General features: G+C 39.3%; 3 protein-coding genes across 3 annotated transcripts; 2 read left to right on the top strand and 1 right to left on the bottom strand.

Annotated features, from left to right (window-relative positions):
* Window positions 1-14: 14 nt before the first annotated feature.
* Window positions 15-7,044, bottom strand: LOC110061742 (deoxyribose-phosphate aldolase-like). Its single transcript, XM_089297995.1, has 5 exons — window positions 6,601-7,044; window positions 5,597-5,782; window positions 1,459-1,613; window positions 711-898; window positions 15-260 (listed from the first exon to the last, which is right to left on the bottom strand). Exons 1-5 carry the CDS (start codon window positions 7,001-7,003, stop codon window positions 227-229), a joined length of 966 nt encoding a protein of 321 aa, XP_089154121.1. The 5' UTR covers window positions 7,004-7,044; the 3' UTR covers window positions 15-226.
* Window positions 7,002-13,975, top strand: LOC110043724 (protein AMN1 homolog). Its single transcript, XM_020749218.2, has 5 exons — window positions 7,002-7,294; window positions 8,645-8,789; window positions 9,303-9,520; window positions 10,346-10,402; window positions 11,255-13,975. Exons 1-5 carry the CDS (start codon window positions 7,067-7,069, stop codon window positions 11,441-11,443), a joined length of 837 nt encoding a protein of 278 aa, XP_020604877.1. The 5' UTR covers window positions 7,002-7,066; the 3' UTR covers window positions 11,444-13,975.
* A 1,966-nt stretch (window positions 13,976-15,941) lies between these two features.
* Window positions 15,942-19,175, top strand: LOC110043723 (uncharacterized). The gene has a single exon (XM_020749217.2). It carries the CDS (start codon window positions 16,279-16,281, stop codon window positions 17,401-17,403), a length of 1,125 nt encoding a protein of 374 aa, XP_020604876.1. The 5' UTR covers window positions 15,942-16,278; the 3' UTR covers window positions 17,404-19,175.
* Window positions 19,176-19,405: the final 230 nt, after the last annotated feature.

Raw genomic sequence — 19,405 nt, 5'->3', positions numbered from 1 at the left:
TGGACAGCTTACACTTTATTACTAGTAAAACGTTTTATTAAATAGGTCACATTTGACTACTCCAGGTAAAAACACCAATCCCCATTTCCATAAATTATGAAGTTCACATTTTCACTCCAAAAGGTAAGTTTCTCAACTTTGAACAATTGGTAATGATGGAGTAACTCTTTTCTTTCTGCGTTGAAAGGTTGCTGTATTTTCAGTACACAATTGCTCCTTATAGTCATCAAGCCATTGCCATTTCATGTTGTGCAGCATATCTAGACAAGTTAAAACAAAGAAACAGGATGAAACTTTTAAATCCCATAACCATAACCATCTTTCTTTTTTACTGGCTCAGTGGTTGCGCACATGCATGCCTTAATCGTTTATAATTTTAATTCACCAGGATGACCTTAAACAATGAATGACAAAAATCCCTGCAATAACATGTCAACAGCCTTGCAACTTTGTATTTACGAACGCTTGATGATTAAAGGCAAGGGGAGTGAAGAGGTGAATCACATAGACTACCTATGCTTTATCCAACAATAAATGGTGGGTGTAATCAATGGTTTTTACTATCTATGTATCCTCCAGCCCACCCTCACCTTAAAACAATTTATCCTTGTCTCTACTCAACTTTGACTTATATATGTTTTAAAAGCCTAATCGATCTCTTCCTTTCCTCTTTCAAGAGTTCCCATTTCCTCCCTGAATTTATCACTCACCTCCCTGTAACATGGTGAAAAAGTTGCCTCTCTATGTCTCCAAGCAGAGAACTGGCACCAATTCTAAACAAGTTGGGATGTGTCCAATCATCTCCAAGTTCTTCCTTCATCAAGGAAAGCCATGTTAAAGCATCTTTGGCACTACGGATTCCACCTGCTGGCTTGAAGCCTACTTTGTGACCTGTTTGCTGAAATGAGAAGCAAAATCATAACCTTCTTTTTTCATGAACAGCATCTCAGTAGTTTTACATCAGACAACCAAAGATGTCATGTAAATATCTGACTCAAGTCATCAAGCCTAAACATGTCTTCTGGGGGGTAGAAGACTATAACTTGAACAACTGGTGTATTCTGTATTCTTTGGAGAATCATTCAAGTAAAGGCTTTTCATGAGGCCATTGAGTTAGCCATGTGACTATAACTAACTTGACAATGACACATTCCTCACTTAGGTGTTGCATGTTGATGTGTAGTTGTTTAAGAAACCGTTAGGCTGCATCAGCGGGCAAGTAAATCACTTAGCTACACGTATATACTTAACATCTTAAAGTTGAAAAGGGTAAATTAACTACTGTAGCAGGTTTGTGAAGCCGACATTTGTAAATCTGACATTAGCTCGCAATCAGTGCTTCCAAAAATCATTGGAAGTTATTATTGTTAAGCCAGATTTGACCACACTGACATATCTAGTACTATAAAGTACTGTAAGACATAACTAACAAAACAGAAATGCTCACACATGTATTACCTGATAGAAATCCCTGACTGCCCGCACCATAACTAATGCGACTGGAAATGTTGCATTTACAGACTCTTTACCAGTTGATGTTTTAATGAAGTCTGATCCAGCCATCATTGAAACCAGACTAGCTTTGTAAACATTGGTTAGAGAGCCAAGTTCACCTGTAAGGAAAAATAAGTAAAAAATCAATAATGCATGTCAACATCTACAACAAACAGTTCTCCATTTAAATTTGTACTTCTTCATTTAAATCTGTACTTGTAATTGTGATAGTGTTTCAGGGAATATTCCGCCTGGGGCCCACAGTTTTAGCTAAAACTGTGGGCCCCAAATAGTTATGTCACACTTAAAATATGTCACACCTTAATAATATTTTTACGCCTGTTTCCTAGACGCATTACTGAGCGGTTTGTATATGCAAATCTGTAGGTGTCGTTTTTTGCGAAATGCAGAATTGTATCTAGGTATATATACAGGTATACTTGATTGTATTGTTAAACTCCCTGAAGAAGTGTGTACTAGTCACACGAAACGCGTAGGAGAAAATAAAAAAGTTTTACAACTCAAGTAGTTGGCAGACATGCTGCTCACTGGTTTTACTTCGAAAAATTTTTGGACAATTTTTGGCATATGAATATTCTTTCGTGAAAGAGTTGATCGAAGTAATTCCTAGGAATACCGGTACATGTTTTTTGCACGCCCGTTAACTGGAAGCAACTACTGAACATCTGGAATCTGTTCGGCGAAGACAAAAACATAGCTGTGGTTCGATCGATGTCGATGACAGAGTCGTCATTACACCGATGCTTCTCATTGGATCAAGAACGGAATATTCCGAAGAAGATGACAAAGTTCACGTTTGAAAATCATCATGCAGGAACCATGCAGGTGATATTCAGGCAACATTTTGTAAAATAAATGGTGCAGAAAATCTGAACAACGAGAATAAGAAGATTCTTCAAACGCAAAATTGATCGAGAGTAAATCAGGGTAAATTGTTCAACTAAAATACTTTGAGTAAATAACAAGTGTTTATGAATTGTATACTCTGAATAACAATATAGTAATAATAATAATAATAATTTATTGATTTATAGTACGCTTTTTAACATACCAGGTGATCAAAAGTGCATTACAACAATAAATAACCTAAAACTGTACAAGTATTAAAAAAAAAATCTGCAATAAAATTTAAAAATAATAATAATAATAGTAATAATAATAATAATAATAATAATAATAATAATAAACAAAAAAAACACTACATCATTTATTATATATACATATTTAAGAAATATTAAAAGCTAATTTAAAAAGATAAGTTTTAAGATTAGACTTAAAAGTGGAAATACATTTGATCATGCGGAGGCTAACAGGAAGAGCGTTCCACAGAGTGGGCACAGCCACACTGAAGGATCTGTCACCAAATGACTTTTTCATTCTCCCCGAAGGATGCTTTAATAAAACACCTTCAGTAGAGCGCAGCAAATAGCGTGTAATAGTCTTAATATGAATTAAATCAATGATGTAACTAGGTGCCATGCCATAGAGGGCTTTGAAAGTAAGTAATAAAATTTTAAAATTAATTCTATATCTTACTGGTAACCAGTATAAATTTAATTTAATACTGATAATAGCGTACATAACATGAAAATTTCTATGAAAGAAAAAAGTCTAAGTTGGTTGATATGTTGATATGTTGCAATTGCTAGCATCAACAATGTTTGTGTGGCTAACAATTAGTTTTGTAGATGTGTAAATTGATTTCTGCCAAAATAGCACCTCTCATTGGCTAAAATACGGAATATTCCATTTGTGAAAGATATCATATTACTAAATGATCACGTAAATAACAGACAGTCCTGATTGGATCACAGGCGGAATATTCCCTGAAACACTATCACAATTACAAGTACAGATTTAAATGAAGTAGTACAAATTTAAATGGAGAACTGTTAACATTTAACTTTTCACTTGGGAGACGTGGTGGCCTCATGGTTAGTGTGCACGTCTCAGGATCGAGAGGTCCGGGTGCGAGCCCTGGCTGGGGACATTGTGTTGTGTTCTTGGGCAAGACACTTTACTCTCACAGTGCCTCTCTTCTCCCAGGTGTATAAATGGGTACCAGGGAACTTAATGCTGGGGTTAACCCTGCAATGGACTAGCATCCCATCCAGGGGGGAGTAGAAATACTCCTAGTCGCTTCATGCTACAGTAACTGGGATAAGCTCTGGCCAGGTGGGCCACTTGGCTCATATGCAGACTTTACCTTTACCTTGGCACCAAAAAAGTGTAAAGCCAACGCAGGGATTGAACATAGGCACACAAGGCATGCAAGAGTTATTTTTTTGTGTGAAGTGTTGGAGATAGGAGCATTCATGGTACAGTAATGATTTGGTTAATTTGACATTTTTTGTGGTTGCGATGTTACATCGGTCATGGTAAGATAGCTAAATAGTAAGCCATAAAATGTTTGACTAAACAAACTACAGTAATCTGACATGTCTCTAGATTAATGTAGATACCATCTTATTTTCTAACAGGCAATTTGATTCGTTCTTTGATACAGCCCAGTGTGACACGCACACATGCATAAACTCCCTCACTCACCGATCACATAACCCTTCCAACCCCCAAGAGGAATTTTTGCTCAAAAATACTCAAGTTAATTTAGGGACTTTTTCGCATTTAATACAAGACGTAAGTTTACCTTTTCACACAACACAACACCACACAACTTCACCGAAAATAGAAAGAAAGAGAAAAAAACCTCTGACACGCTGAAAGTCTGATTTAATTAAATTGCACTTTAACTTGGTGGCGCGCAGTCTTCAAAGAACATTTGAACAGTTTTCATACTTTTTACCTTAAAAAATATCGGACTGAAATGAATGTCATCAAATAAAACTATTAAACTGCTACTGCAGAGACGTAAAAACGGTCCAGAAATGAAAGCTTCTCTTTTGTTTAATATCCTGGAAACAATAGGCGATAACTTGTCAGCTCTAATTGAATTTACTCCCATATAAAAAACAAAAGTGTTAAGTTACCATTTGTTACTAAAGATAGCAAACATTTCGTGGGAAAGAGTGGTGATGATTCGTTCGTTCTAATTGAATTTACTCCCTTGTGAAAAACAAGAGTGTCACATTACACTTTGTAACTAAAAAATATAAATATCTCATTATATTTGCATGCAACAAGAACAAAACAATCATTACCCGCACTTACTATTGTAAACGTTAGAACTGTTTCAAATCTAAAGTCTCGTCCACTCTAAGACATGTCCTAAGAACTAGAAGCGATGATTCGTGACCTCTAATTGTAACTAAAAATAAAAATATCTCGTTGCATTTGCATACTACTAACTCACGAACTGTTTCAAACCTCAAGGCTCATCTCATTCATTTAACTAAAATCCTCAGCCTTACCCACAGAAATGTCGAAGTAAACCCAATGTATGAATACTTCCTCCTCTTTTATAGAAGAATGAATATGGCCGTTCTGAACTTTATCGGGATCAGATCTTCTCACATACCGTTTACCTTTACAACAAGAAATTTGATTGGCTGTTTATAGTAGATCCAATCTGATTGGTGTGACATACATACATCTCTCACTCACCCATTGACCCGTAACATGCCCAACATGCCGACTAAGAGGTATTCTTTTTACAAAAAAATAACTCAAAAATTGGCAGACTTCCATGGTGGAATGTCCAAGTTTTAGTATCTTTATTTATCAGTAGAGACCCTCTGAACAAATATACAGTTTTTCCGTACAATAACAAATTACCAAAGGGAATCAACAATACCCCTCCTTAGAGTTTTATCAATATCCTTTGTTCAATAGTATAAATAGTTATGGTAGATTCAGAACAATAAAATAAAACTAGTCAATCACACCTCCTACAGCTTGCACAAATCTCAAGCAAGAGGTTCAATAATTACATGTACTGCACTTGTAAGTGCTCTCTGATTTGTTTAACTCGGAGGTGACGAGTAAAGTAATCTTCACCTGCGAGCAGAGATTTTGAAATTGTCAACCAGTTGTCAGTTCATTGTCAGAAATAAAGTAACTTTGATATACTATTATTTACAGGAAAGCCTGATTGCCTATGACAAAATTCAAGTTTAAAAAATACCTGTGGCAATAATTGTTTTTAGATGGGCTTCTCCGCAAGCCTTGCGCATTGCCTGCACTTCATTGTAGAGTGCCTCCCAGTTTCCTTCAAGCACGAATGCTCGGCTGATAACAATATCAATTTCTGTGGCACCTGAAGCAACAGCTGTCTCTATTTCCTCTAGTCTTTGCTTGAGTGGAGTCTGACCTAAAATTAAACCCCATTACATGTTACTCGCAAGGCTATGGACATACACAATTCATCCAAGTATACATGTACTTATATGTGCCCAGTCCCCCTCCTTCCATCCATGTTTTGCCTCCCCTTCCACTTTTAACGCCTACTACGCAGGCTAGTGTCAATAAGTAACAGGAAAGTTCTGGACCAAGTGCTGTGCAACTGAGGGAGTAAAAGGATAAGTAATTGTAAAATTGGAGGAGCACACGGCATGACGCCTATTTAAATATACAAGCATGATTACTCTCTGAATTGAACATGAGGTCCAAATACTATTCACTGTACAATAACAAATTCTGAGATTAACAAGTCTTCATGAACTTCTTTTGAACAACAAAGTCAATTGTGTTTTCTGTAAGTTTTAACAGTACATAAACATAAGGAAGGATCCCATTATACTGCACTTAATTGACATGCATATGGCACAGGAGGTAATTATAGGTATCCAATTATAAAAAGTTGTAATCAATTGGATACCTGTAACCATGCAACAATTACGCTGCAACATCTCTTGAAGTGCAGGAGCTTCTTGTGGTTTAGGTCAGGTCCCTTGGATCCCAAAACGGGCTCCACCCCTCCCCCTCCCTCTCCCCCTCCCCCTCCCCCTCCTACACCCCGGCCGACATGTGACATGTAGATGATGTACATTTCTACACGGTATAACACCCACTGCATTTGTTGCCTACGTATAAGTGCCCTGTTGATTCGGGGGATTTTGAGTGACTGACAACCCAAACTAAAATATCCATTAAGCACTAGAGATCCAAAGTTCTAGATTTGGTTTCTACCTGCTGGGAATCCTGCGGCCACTGAGGCAATTGGTATCTCGGAGTTAATATCCTCCAGAGTCTTGACAGCGTCCGGAACGCGGGATGAGTAAACACAAACCGCACCTGTGGTTATTCCCTTGTCTGCCATACCCATGCTTTCCAGCAAGTCCTGTCTCACTGGATTTTGTGCTTTGAAGCACAATCGAGCCACATTGGTCGCTGTGTCATCTCCTGACAGAGTTGTTAAATCTATGCAGGTCACTGCTCGGAGAAGCCAAGCCGCTTGCCACTGCTTCTTTACCGATCGGCGAATTTTCAGCGTGTCTGCGCGTCGTTTAACTGCAGGAAGATTAACTCTTGCCCTGCTTACCCACTCTAAATCCAGCGGCACTCCAGGGTTACGATCCAAGTGGGACGACATCTTTGGTAACGTGAAATGGACATGTGAGGAGATAGATTAGGGAGACTGGCGCCTGGTTCTAAAATGAGCCCCCGTACAAAGCATCCTTTACTGCGGTTGCCACCCATTACAATACAAAATATGGCGGTTTTTGCAGTGGTGAGTAGTTTACAAAATCATTGTCTTAGAGCAGTAGCTAGTCAGTTGCCAGACCACGAAACCTCGTTGGGATTTCTTCCAGTAGAGATAAAAACGAAACTGGTTAATTTGCTCTCCAAGCGTGGTCTTCTGACGGACTCCAACCTTGCAAATGTGAGTAGCGTAACGGTCTGTTGTTACTTTTGGATAAATACATTTATCTAACCTGATTGGGAAGATTTCCCAGTTGTTTTAGCACTATTTTTCTTTAACTTCTGGGGGTGTTCAGGTATTCTTATGCCTTCTGGATCGATCTATCTGGACTAGATTGATGACTATTAAATCGGGATGTTTGTTGAAGCTTACGTTGCAAGTTACATACAGTGTAAGCTTGCTAGTCAGATTTTTACCTGATCTCTGTGATGTGCAGATGTGTTGCAGCTGCATTGATTTCTATTTTAGACGTTCATAGACATTTAAGTTGCTCAAATATATTGCAAAGGATTTAGATAGACTCAGTGGGTTGGAATGGATGCTATATATTTCATTTAATGTTAGTCCGGGGACGGGGGAAAAGGCACTCCCTTATATAGGCAATATAGGTATGTGCGGCCCTGAAGGGTATCATTTTTGAGTGATTTTGATTTGGAAAAGGGTATAGACTTTGACCATTTTGGTCTGAAATATTGAATGTTTTCACCCAGGCTTGGCATTGGGTATTTGGCAGATTTGTAGCCCTTCTCAAATGTTGTACTAATTCAAGAGGTCTGAAATAGGGTATGGAAAATCACAGATTTTGGTCTGAAATAGGATACAGGTTTCAAGGTTTGGGTTTCACACCCCCATCAAAAATGCAGACCAAAGGGTAAAATGTAGACTGCAGGCTGTAGAATTTTTAAATGAATCTTGTTACCATTACCATCATTGAGAGCTTACCATAAACAGGGTAACCAGAATGATATTCAGTCTAAGCGGAGTGATGTTCAGGTTAACCGGAGTACAGACTTTCACTGCAATTACCCTGAATAATCCTGTTTATGTTCTGCACTCAATAATGGAAATAAATATGGGTCATTGACCAAGTGTGAGGTCAAGATGGCTGGATATTGGCCAAGTTCTTTTTTTGCGTGTTTATGGACCAAGATGGAGTCGAGGTCCATAAACTCGCAAAAAAACGAATGAGGCCAATATCCAGCAGTCTTGACTGAACAAGCTTGGTCAATAAAGGATTTATTATGTGGCTTTTTGGGGAAATGTTTCTTGCAGGACATGGCGGGTAGTCCCGAGCAGGCAAGATAGCTCCATCTTGTCCGCTTGGGTGGCCAATCACAGTGCAGGATTTGATTTATCTTGCCCGCTCAAGGAGCTAGCCATATAATAATTTGATATATACTTAAATAGTCTAGTCTGCAGTCTACATTTTACCTTCAGTCTGCATTTCACCCTACTCTGCAGTTGGTACTTTACATTTTAAATTGACTGATTTGACATTTTGAAAATTTTCTATGGTACTTCCTGTTGAAGGTATTACATCCCTCCTTAAGAGAACTGGAGTTGTGTGAGTGCACGATAACAGACAATGGACTTACTTGTCTCTGTGTTTGTAAAAACTTAAGGAAGTTAGACTTAAATGCTACCAAGAATTCAAGGGAGACTATCACCTCTAAAGGTATGTGTTGATCAAGACTTCGACCCAAAATTTTTATACATCCTCTGCAGGACAGATTCTTAGAAAAAATATTTGAGAATTGACTTGAGGATAAAGTACAATCTGAATATTTGATATATTTATACTTCCGTGTTCCATAACCTTCGTACTGTTGATGCTTTTGGTTTACAATTTTTGAAATTTAATTTATAATTTGTTTCCTTCTAGTGTAACTCTTGCTGATTTAACTGTCTGCATGAAGAGTTGTTTCAGATTAAATGATTAAATGAGTTAATGAGGATCCGGTACTAGTTACGTACAACTTCTTTTGATCAAAAATGTAAATTTCACTGCTGTCACATCAAAAGTGCTAACTTTACCACCACTGGAGACCAATCTGACCACCAAATGGCCATTATGTAAGTAAAAAAAAACTTTTGTTTGGAACATAAAAAGTGTCCATGATCTAAAAAAAAGATGAGATGGTAGTATCATAATTTCATTGTGATAAAATGCATTTTATTCATTTCACAGGAATTAGTGAAGTGTTTTCGTCATGTTGTAACCTTCGAACAGTGTATCTTCGCCGATGTGCTAATCTTACAGATAATGCAGTTGCTGCTCTGACTCAACACTGTAGTCATTTGGAACATCTCAATTTATGTGGATGTGTCAAAATTACAGATGCATCACTTCAGCTCATAGCACACAACTGTAGATTTCTTCAAAGTCTCAACGTCTCCAATACAAAGGTAGAGGAAATGATACTTACAGGGAATTTCATTAAGGGCCAGGCCATTCTCATCCCCATAACCCTTTTCTCTCCTCTTGGCTGATTCTCGTGCCAAGGCCCTGCCGGCTAAGAGGAGCGAAAAGGGCCATGGGGACGACAATGGGGCCAGGCACAAGGCAAATTGACTAGCTCTGAGGAGGATTTTACCTGCCTTGTTTGACCATCTAGAGGAAAGTTTTTCGTATGTAAGAAATTGACTTCAAAAGCGTATGCCCACCGGTGAAAACAGGGTAAGGGGTACTCCCTATAGCAGCCAGGAGCCCATCATGGGCTCCTGTAACGGCCTAGCTATAGAGCCCATTTTAGGCTTCAGGTATATAAGAGGGAAGGAACATCACAAGTTGAGGTATATGAAAGGGTAGGGAAATCTGTCATTTAGGTACAACATGAACGTAAACTGAATAAATAATACTTGTCTTTTGGTTAACATCTGTTCTGGTAATGCTTGATGTTCTTCTGTAATTTTAACTTCATTCCTTGGGTTTAGAAAAGGGATGCCATGTTCTTAAGAAGGTATGTGAAGGGGGTATCTTTTGTCAATTTAAGTTATACAAAAAGGGTATGTTTTCTGCCAAAATGGTATATGAAAGGCTAAGGGGTTGGACCTTGGGGCAGAACCTCCCCGTGTAAAACTTTCTAGAGTACCTCTCCCCCACCCTCCGGGTTTGAAAACCAGTTGCCCTCCTTCTGAAAACGTTAATGACAGCCCTGACTTATGTTCTTGCTTACCCCTCCTAGTGCAATTGCATGGCCGCCTTATTGACTATTTTAAATCAACTTCCAGGTAGCTGATGATGGTATAATGTACTTAACAAGTGGAAAATGTCAACATTCTCTTAAAGTAAGTGTTTACAGCCACACACGTACACATCTCCCTTCTGGGAGGAGTTTTGCACTGTTAACTGATCGACTTTGGCCTTTGAAGTCTGATACTGATTCATGTTTTGTTTAAGTGAAGCTTGTATTCAAAGGCGATCACAAAGGATGACTCAACAAAAGGAGCATTGTTAGATTGAGAAAAATATTACCCGTCATATTTTTTCAGACCGTTGTGCATTTATTTCTGATTTAAAACGGTGAATTTATTCGTAAAAAAAATGACATTACACTCTCATTGCCTGCTTCAAAACTTTAACGTGACAAACGGCAAAATTTTCCATTGATTTATGCTGTGCGTCTATTTTTACGCGGTTTGTTCGTTAGCAAATTACGTATATGATCATGCTTGGGAACATCATGTGACATCGAGCAAGCAAGTGCACATCCGATTCGGATCGTGACGGTTTGACAAATTTTGGTCCCTGTAAGTGTATGTAAAAGTATGCTGTGATCTTTGTGTTTGTGGTCAATTTTTACGCAAAAGATACACCTCGTTCTCTTGACTCCAGATAATTTCCTTGGAAGTTCTCGTAACAACTGTCCTAGTTAACAGTCCTTCTCCTGGACAAGGCTGTCCCTACCCTACCTACCCTGATATCAGTACCAATCTCATACCCAGGTTTCCTCACTCTTCTCTTCCAAAGAGAAAGCCTGACTACGAGATTATTGATCGCACTTGGCAAACTAGTGCCCAACTCCCAACCACCCGATCTTCTATCTGGAAGCAATAATATTACCAGCCCTGGAGAGGCATTGAAATACTGAGAGAAGTGTAAGCCGGGAACAAAACCTGGATCTTTGTTCAATTTTTCAGGAAATTCAAGTGTCACACTGTATTAATATAACAGATGTCAGCATTGAAGCACTGCTGGCTTGCTGTCCAAGAATAAACATTCTTATCTTTGATGGCTGCCCTGGCGTTACAGACAGATCTCGTCAAGCTCTTGAGGAAGCTATGCTGCATGGAGGGCGTATGAAACAGTTGTCATGGACAGTGTACTAACTGTTGATTGGTTCTCAAGGTTGTATATAGGGCGGACAAATCTCTTGCTATTGATATTAAAAATGTTACAGAGGACCACCATGGTGAAGCAATTCCAGTGTCATTCGCCAACAGGGATGGCGCAGTGGTGCTTCCTCTTTAATTATTGCAATTTATTTTATTTTATTTATTTTACTTTAACAACGCCTTTTGATGGGACTTTACTGAGCAACATCACTTGAAGACACCTGGTTAATGAGGAGACTTCGTTATCACGCGCAATGGTTGTGGTTTTTAAGTACCTTTCTCTTGAATTCACGCGCTTAATGCGGATAAGCCTTTCAATACACACAGCCCTTTGTGTGGTCCATAAAAGGGTTCGACTCAATCCCAAAGTTTAAGCTTGGTACTATGGATATCGCAGCCGGAATGGCCACACGTGTTCCATAAAGTTGACCAGTACTTATAAACAGGTGAATTTAAGCGAAAATCAAGCTGTTACTGCTTGAACTTATCATCAAACTGGAGTCAAAGGTACCGTCCATTAATAAAGGGGTGTAGTGTATCAGTATTAATGTGGTGTCTGTAAAACAGGGTTGTTAACCAATACTAGTGTTATCCGTGTTGGCTCGTCTTTGGCTCGTATAATTGGATGATCGCTCTTCTCCCACAAATGTGGTAAAAGCTTGTCGTCACATGATGATTTCCGCCAAGCTCTGTGGGTTTTCTCCGGGTTACGGTTTTTCCATAAGGAAAACGAGGAAGTACAAGGGCCTAGTGTGGTAGCTAATGAAGCACGTCACTAAAGAATCAAACGTGTTTCTAATACAAGGACCTTCTGGGCACCAGCTTTGCTCATAAACGAATACCACCTAGTGTAAACTGCTATAATTAAAGTTAATCTAAGCATATGTGACAGAGTATAAATAAAAAACCATTCTTTGTAAAGCCATACATTTCAAGTTAAAGATAGCTCGCGCAGGGCATGTGGCCAGTGGGTGCCATAGTTTTAAGATATAACGGACTTTGGATTAAATTCGTATCATTCATTTTCTTACTAACAGTAAATTGAACCAAAAGAATAATTAACTAAAGTCATAGTTAACTCTACTCTACTGTTCGTATTAGAAAGGGACAATATTATCTGATTTAAGTAATGCCGGCTTCGAGAAGCTGAACAACTGTGGTTTAATTTCTAGAAAATACTTTGCTCACTGTGTTGTAATTGGTAAGGGTAAAGTAAGGTAAAGTCTGCATACGAACCAAATGGTCTAACAGGCCGGCGCTAATCTCCGGTTTTTGTAGCATGAAGCGAGTAGGAATATTTCTACTCCTGCTAGTCCATCCCAGGGTTATACACCTGGGTGGAGAGAGGCACAGTGAGAGTAAAGTGTTTTGTCCAAGAGCACAACACAATGTCCCCGGCCAGGGCTCGAACCCGGACCACTCGATCCATACTTGAGCGCATTACTAACCCGCCTCCCAACTATGGTTGGGTGTTTCATGATTAAATCAGTCCACTCCCCTCTCTACCCGATTCCTGGTTACACTTATGATGTGAAGTACCTTCCAAGTATACCCCCAGGTACCGTGGTGTAAGGGGTTATGCCTGAATTTTCAGAGGTGAAAAATAGAAGAAAAAATACTAAAAATGTGCAGAAAGAGAAAGGTGAAGTTGATCATGAAAGGGTACATCGTAGAGATGTAAGTTTCAATTTAATTGCTGCTTTTGCTTGAAATGCGTAAAACCGCACATTAAATTACAAGTTAACAACAAGTCTATTCTCCAGTGTTTCGCAGCCTTGGTTTGACCGAGGCAGCATTTGTTGCCAGGCAAGAGACAAAACTGAAGAGAAGATTAAGATCAAAACCGACAATCCACCATGTGTGTATCACGACATCATCGCAGTTCATATCATATGTTCTCAATTTGTAGTAAGCTGGCTTAGGTAAATCTACTCCAGACAGCTGTAAAACACGCTTTGGCTTGCCTCAATTGTAAAAAAAAAAAACATTTTCATGCGTTTTCATCCGATAGCAGTTTAGGCCTTTCCGCCTTGATGTAACAAACAAAATAAAGACTCTGAGATGGAAGAAGGCGTTCGAATTCATGAACAGAGTACATAGTTCAGCGGAAACTGCATGGTTTAAATACTATAATAACACTAATTCCAGTTGATACACTTTTTTATCATGATTACGAAACGTAGTTCGTGAGACCCAAACGCTGGGGTTGGTCATCCCGGGGGATCCTGAATTCCCATCTCTTCGTTTTCTTAGATAAGGGGGTAAAAATAATAGGGCCATAAAATCCTTGCCAATGCACAGAGAAAAAAATGTCGTCTATTATTCTTTTTATGATCGAGACAAAATCAGATGACATTTCTTTGAAAGCCGAGTCATTGCGGCATTTGCGGACAACCCGCCGTGTGTGTCACGATTTTATCCTAATTTTAATTAGGATCTTTGGGCATATGTTCTTAATTTGTAGTAAGCATGGTAGCTTCTTTCGCCCTTTGGCGTAAATATAGTAATAAAAATACTTTAGATCAACTTGTTCTCAGTCTGGTCAGTCATCCATCACTTGTTTTCGAGAACAATTCAGGAATTTTAATTTCCGCCTTGGTTTTTAAAACAGTTAAGATCAGAGAAGACTACAACGAGAGCTTGTTGGCGGGAGACAGAATAGCATGGTACATAATTTATGATTTATAGCCTAACTATTATAGTTTGGAAAATAGTTTGACCGAAATTCAAATGTGGATGCACTGAAATTTGTTCAGAAGATCTAGAAGGAAAACGTTGGCATCAACTTTCGAGGTAAACGGCTCGTCGTTTACGAAACTGAATATTGAATTATCAGCTCAATAATAAACTTATATCAGTTGCAACTGAAAAAATCTGCATCAGTATGTTGAAAAGATTTTAAAGAAAATTAAAGGGTCATTTAAGCCTGAGATGTTGACGATATACACTGCAGAAGTCGTACTGATATTCAACATCTTACGGTAACATTATCCTGCAAGCAGAGTTGATTCGACCTTTCAGTCGTCAGGAAAGATCGAATCGACGCTTCTGGAAGACTGGAAGGGTGTAACAGCCGTAAAGCTTTGATTCGTTCCCTTTTTCAAATTTCGAGTTTTCTTGCGCAAATGACATCTAATGCATTACTTGTGATGACCATTATAAGATTTTTGACAACTTTTCATGTCAAACAATTGTTTCATTAACCTTCATTTATGGAAAACCTAACTGAGGGTGTCAATAAACGAGACAGATGGTTGGTGTAATCTTCAGAAGGCTATTCCAGTCTTGGCATTGACAAGTGAAAAATTGATCATGATGCGCCGCTGGACAGGTGATGACAGAAGTCACCCCACAAGAATTTGTGATCCTTAATCTCTAATCCAGTCCGTCTATTATCGATAATTGTTGATATTTAGCAATCACAATGTTTCTTTTGTACTATTATTAGTCACTGTGCAGGTGTTTGAAACACTGTTAGCTACGTTCTACATCGAATTTTCTTGTGTCCTTTCGGTTAATGTTTACACGCTGCGTTATTTCCCTTTGTGGTAACCTTCGTGCTCCTGTCAGCTCTCCGAAGTGGCCGTATCTTTGAGGAGAGCTGCTCATCGAAATTTATCCAGTTTTCTTTACTGGGCCTGCTTCCACTGGATGTTTCATACTCATGCTTTAAACATAACGGGCCCATTGGCCATGTCTATTGACAAAAATAGACCATAAATTAAGAGAAAACGAAGTTTAAATTAACACAAATACAGGTTATTGTGATTGTTTGATTAAAATCGCCTTACCTGCTGATCACGTGTCAACTGCAATGTTTGTTTTTAATTTGAAAACTCTGATCTTTAGATGTAGAAGAAATCCAATGCAGTGGGAAACGATAAGGTTAGATACCAAGCATTTAGGTCACATGTCAATTGGACTATCGATATCTATCTCACTTTGATAGTGGTCACTGTTTATCCCAAGGCATTACACTGCTGTCTATAAATTTGAGGAAACCCAGCACCCGAATGATGTTCCATCGCGCTTAAGCCTTCCTTCGAGAGTGAAATTATTGCTATTTCTTGTGATTAAGAAGTAATCTTAAGATTGTTTTAAAGATAACAATTGCGTGTCTAGTCCACATAACTTGAGCCAAGCTCTGCATTCCAACTGACTGCAGTCACTACAGCAAGCTCGGAATAATGACCGTTCAAAGTTCAAGTAAATCCACTTTTCACCCACTTTAATTTGAAAAGGGTCAAGATTTTTATGTCGAGTTGAAAAGAGATTCACAAGTGAAATTGTCCAGAAGAAAAAAATCAACAACAACATCCGTGCGGCAAAGGCCCAGATATGTTGAAATTTCATTTCCTGTTGACAGTGCAGACAGGAAAAAGATGCAAGCCCCGTTTCCGAATCTAGGGTCACGCGAAAAATTCTTCACCAATAAGAAACACATGGTAGATTTAAGCATGCGATAATTGTAAATAAACTAAATCGCCAGAAGTATTTGCTTATTGCTTTTCAATAGCCAAAGCCCCGGACCACGTTTTGGAACGTCAACTCCGTAATTGTGCAATTTTGGAAAAACATGTTGAACATTGGCTATGAAGTAGAACGCTAAATTCCCACTATGGGAGATAATGGGAGGGTGTCAACCTAACAGTAAGACCTCTTCAAAGCTCGTGCCTTAGTTACCCCCTACCAAAGACGCCGCGACACGAAACCGTACCTCTATCCTTTATATGGGCGCTGTTACATAAAAGCATCCCACTCGAATTAGTGTCTCTTTGTGTACAGCTGCAGTGATACGTTGAAAGTTTACTGCTATCTCGATAACGAAAATGTGGCATAGCGACTTTGGAACAAATTGGCCCGGCATGGTTCAGCCGCAGATGCTTCCATCGACTTACCTTGAAGACGACGACGACTCGCATGTGAAGAGGCCGATGAATTCATTTATGATCTGGGCCAAAATTATGAGGCGTAAATTTGCTGAGGAGAACCCAAAACTGCACAATGCAGAAATCAGCAAACTACTAGGCAAAGCATGGAATGAGCTCACCACGAAGGAAAAGCGTCCTTTTGTCGAGAAAGCAGAAAGGCTCCGAATTCGCCACATGAAGGAACATCCAAATTACCGTTACACACCAAAGAGGCGCTCGCAAGAGCGACGACCAGGCCAGCGAACTAATTCAACGTACATCAATCCAACCTTCATCAGCAGCATTTCTAATGTTGTCATGAGTAGGCAGGTGTTCGGAATGCCTCCTTCTCCAGATCCAAGTTCCAAGGAGAGGCATTTTTCCTCAACTCAGTACGCGGACAATGCACAGCAATATTACTCCGCAGGAACTGAAGACCGTGATTGGAACTCCAATTTGTTCAGAGAATCATTAAGCAATCAGCACGATTACCATGTGTACCCGGCGACGAGATGGGAAAAAGAACACGGCAGATCTCATTATATCGCATCAGCTACCCTCGATTGCCACAATTCCCAATTTAAAGCAGGAGTATGCTTCGCATCAGATCGGAACACTACTGAGTATGACGATGCCAGATTTGGTACGAATGCTGAGCGTGTTTTTTACCCCGTCGAAGCTGGAAGGAAAGATGTTATGCTTTCCCCTTGTGCCTATCAGCCCGGAGAGATAAAATCATCTGAACATTATTATCCTAATAGACCTCGTTCATCAGTTGTCAAAAGTGCGGTACATCCCGCAGGAAGTAGTGGATCTACAGTACCCACAGACGATCGCCAACCACACAAAATAGCAGGCCGAACAAGACTGAGTTCTTGCAGATTTGCCCAGCCACAAGCTGTTGAAAATGAAGACGACGAAGGCGATGAGTATACTGAACGAATGAGAGGAAACTCGGGGGCTGTGTTAGAAAACTTTACAGAACTCTTATGCGACGACTTGGATAGAGAGGAATTCAGCATGTACCTCGCCGAAGCATTCTGAAATATGCACTTTTTCCTCCCAAAGCCTTTTTATGCATTGTATCCGGTATTCAACAGGACTGAATACGGTTAGGTGGATGTTACAAATTTATACCGAGTTGCTTGTGAGCATGCAGATTAAGTTGTTATATGATTATTGGTAGATGGCCAAAGTAGTTAACGAGTTTCAAATGGGTTCCATCATGCCAATCCAACACGCTATTTTTGCAGATAAACCACACTTTAAGTGTGCTTGGAATCCTTTTTTCACTGAAAGGGTAGCTCGAGAACTTGTGAACAACATATTTGCAATCTGATGATAGAGCCATGCTATTATCCGTACCTTTTTCCAGAAAAGTGTTGTTTACGACGTGACGAAAACCACGCGGAGTTCTCGTGAGTTGATGCTATAATGATAAGGCGATGAAAAAAGCCGAGGTTATCTCTTTCAATTAATAGCTTTGTTATAGCAAGGGTGTATTGTGTAAATAGTAATAATGAAGAAAGGAACCCAATATAGAAAATGTTATGATTTCATGTACATCTTTTCTTAAATCCGGCGCAAAGTGGCGCCTTTTTAGTTGTAAAATATCTCGTAGTGCAAGTGCAATTAAGCATGATTGCTTGGTCGAGACAGAGGCAAGTGTTCATCTTCTTCCATGGAAGCATACAAAAAATCTTGGCTGCTTTTGGCGAGCAGTTGACGAATTGCCTCGTCATTTGTTTGGATGACCCGGCCAGCTTTAAAGAAACGTTGAGAAACATTTCTCTTAAGTATGAACCTAAATATGATCAACATTTTAACTCGTCGATATCTTTTCGTTCTTTGAGGTCTGCGGTTGACCCCGCAAATACCAAACAAATTTAGCGATACTGCTCTCCAAGAAATGCCTTCACTGCAGGCTAAACAAAAAACTCCATTGAGATAAATGCTCCAAATTGTCGGTGGAGCTATAGACTGATAGGGGTTTAAACTACACTGAGTAGCGCTTTTAAGCCTTATGGAAAGCTCGACGAGTGCCTACTTGAGCACTATGTGTAGCAGGACTCCTGCTTAGCTGAGGGTTTCTTCTAAAGATTGAATCCAGTCCGAGTATTGTGGGGTAAAAATCCGGCCTTTCTTAGCTCTCATCAACTCTCAGTCACTCCTGTAACACAAGCACAAACTCATTTGACTCCCGAGGAGGTTCGAATTCGATGAATGCGCCAGGAAATTCCGAGTTAGCCGATGCGAGTGCAGAAGCACGATCGGAATTGGTATCAAACTAGAGTACAAAAAGTTTTAACACTTGTCTACTTGTCGTTCTCTTGTAATCCGTCCTTTAATATTCAAAATAAAAGGGGGCAAAATCCTTCCTGTATAAATCTAATCTAACTCATCCAATATAATTATGATTTTAAACAAAAAACAATACGTTCTTAAAGGCATTGGCTAAATTATGTTTTTGAACTGTTCATGATCACCCACAGAAAGCAATAAGTTGCGGCTGCCGTCCCCCTTGAAGGCAATTTCACTTTTCTCAAAGGAAAGTTGGGCCAGGAAAAAGAGCGAAAGACCTTCTTTCACCGTGCTTGAAGGAGAAGCCTTCTAGAGTCTTTTTCTACACCTACGCTCCACTCACAGTCGTATTGCGGCGTTTTCTGGCGTACTCATAATACGTTTTGGCAGTGTGCAGTGAATATAGTTTTTCCCGTTGGGCTTATTGTTGTTATTGTTTTCTTAGAGCAAAAGCCGTGTTAAAAACATTGTTGAAATAAAAGGTCGATTGTTGAAATAAAAAAAAAATGAAGAAATCTCAAGTTCACATCGATAGCACCTTTTTGATGCCGCTTAATGTGGCCTAATAGAGGTGTTATTTACAGTAATTATATAAGATAAACTTAGGGACCCTAAACCACTTCCCGCTAAATAGAGAGTTTCCGCTAAGTTAAGGACCGCTTAAGGCATGTTCCACTAAAAATGTCTTTAAATTCTGGTGGCATCCTCTCGAGGTATACGCCAAGAAAAAATTTCCGTCAATATT

This window comes from Orbicella faveolata, unplaced genomic scaffold, assembly GCF_042242905.1.
Source record: "Orbicella faveolata isolate gen_17 unplaced genomic scaffold, um_ofav_v1 contig_1, whole genome shotgun sequence".
Lineage (NCBI taxonomy): Eukaryota > Metazoa > Cnidaria > Anthozoa > Scleractinia > Merulinidae > Orbicella > Orbicella faveolata.
The sequence above is the reverse complement of the archived record's forward strand: the minus strand, read 5'-3'. Positions and strand labels throughout refer to the sequence as shown.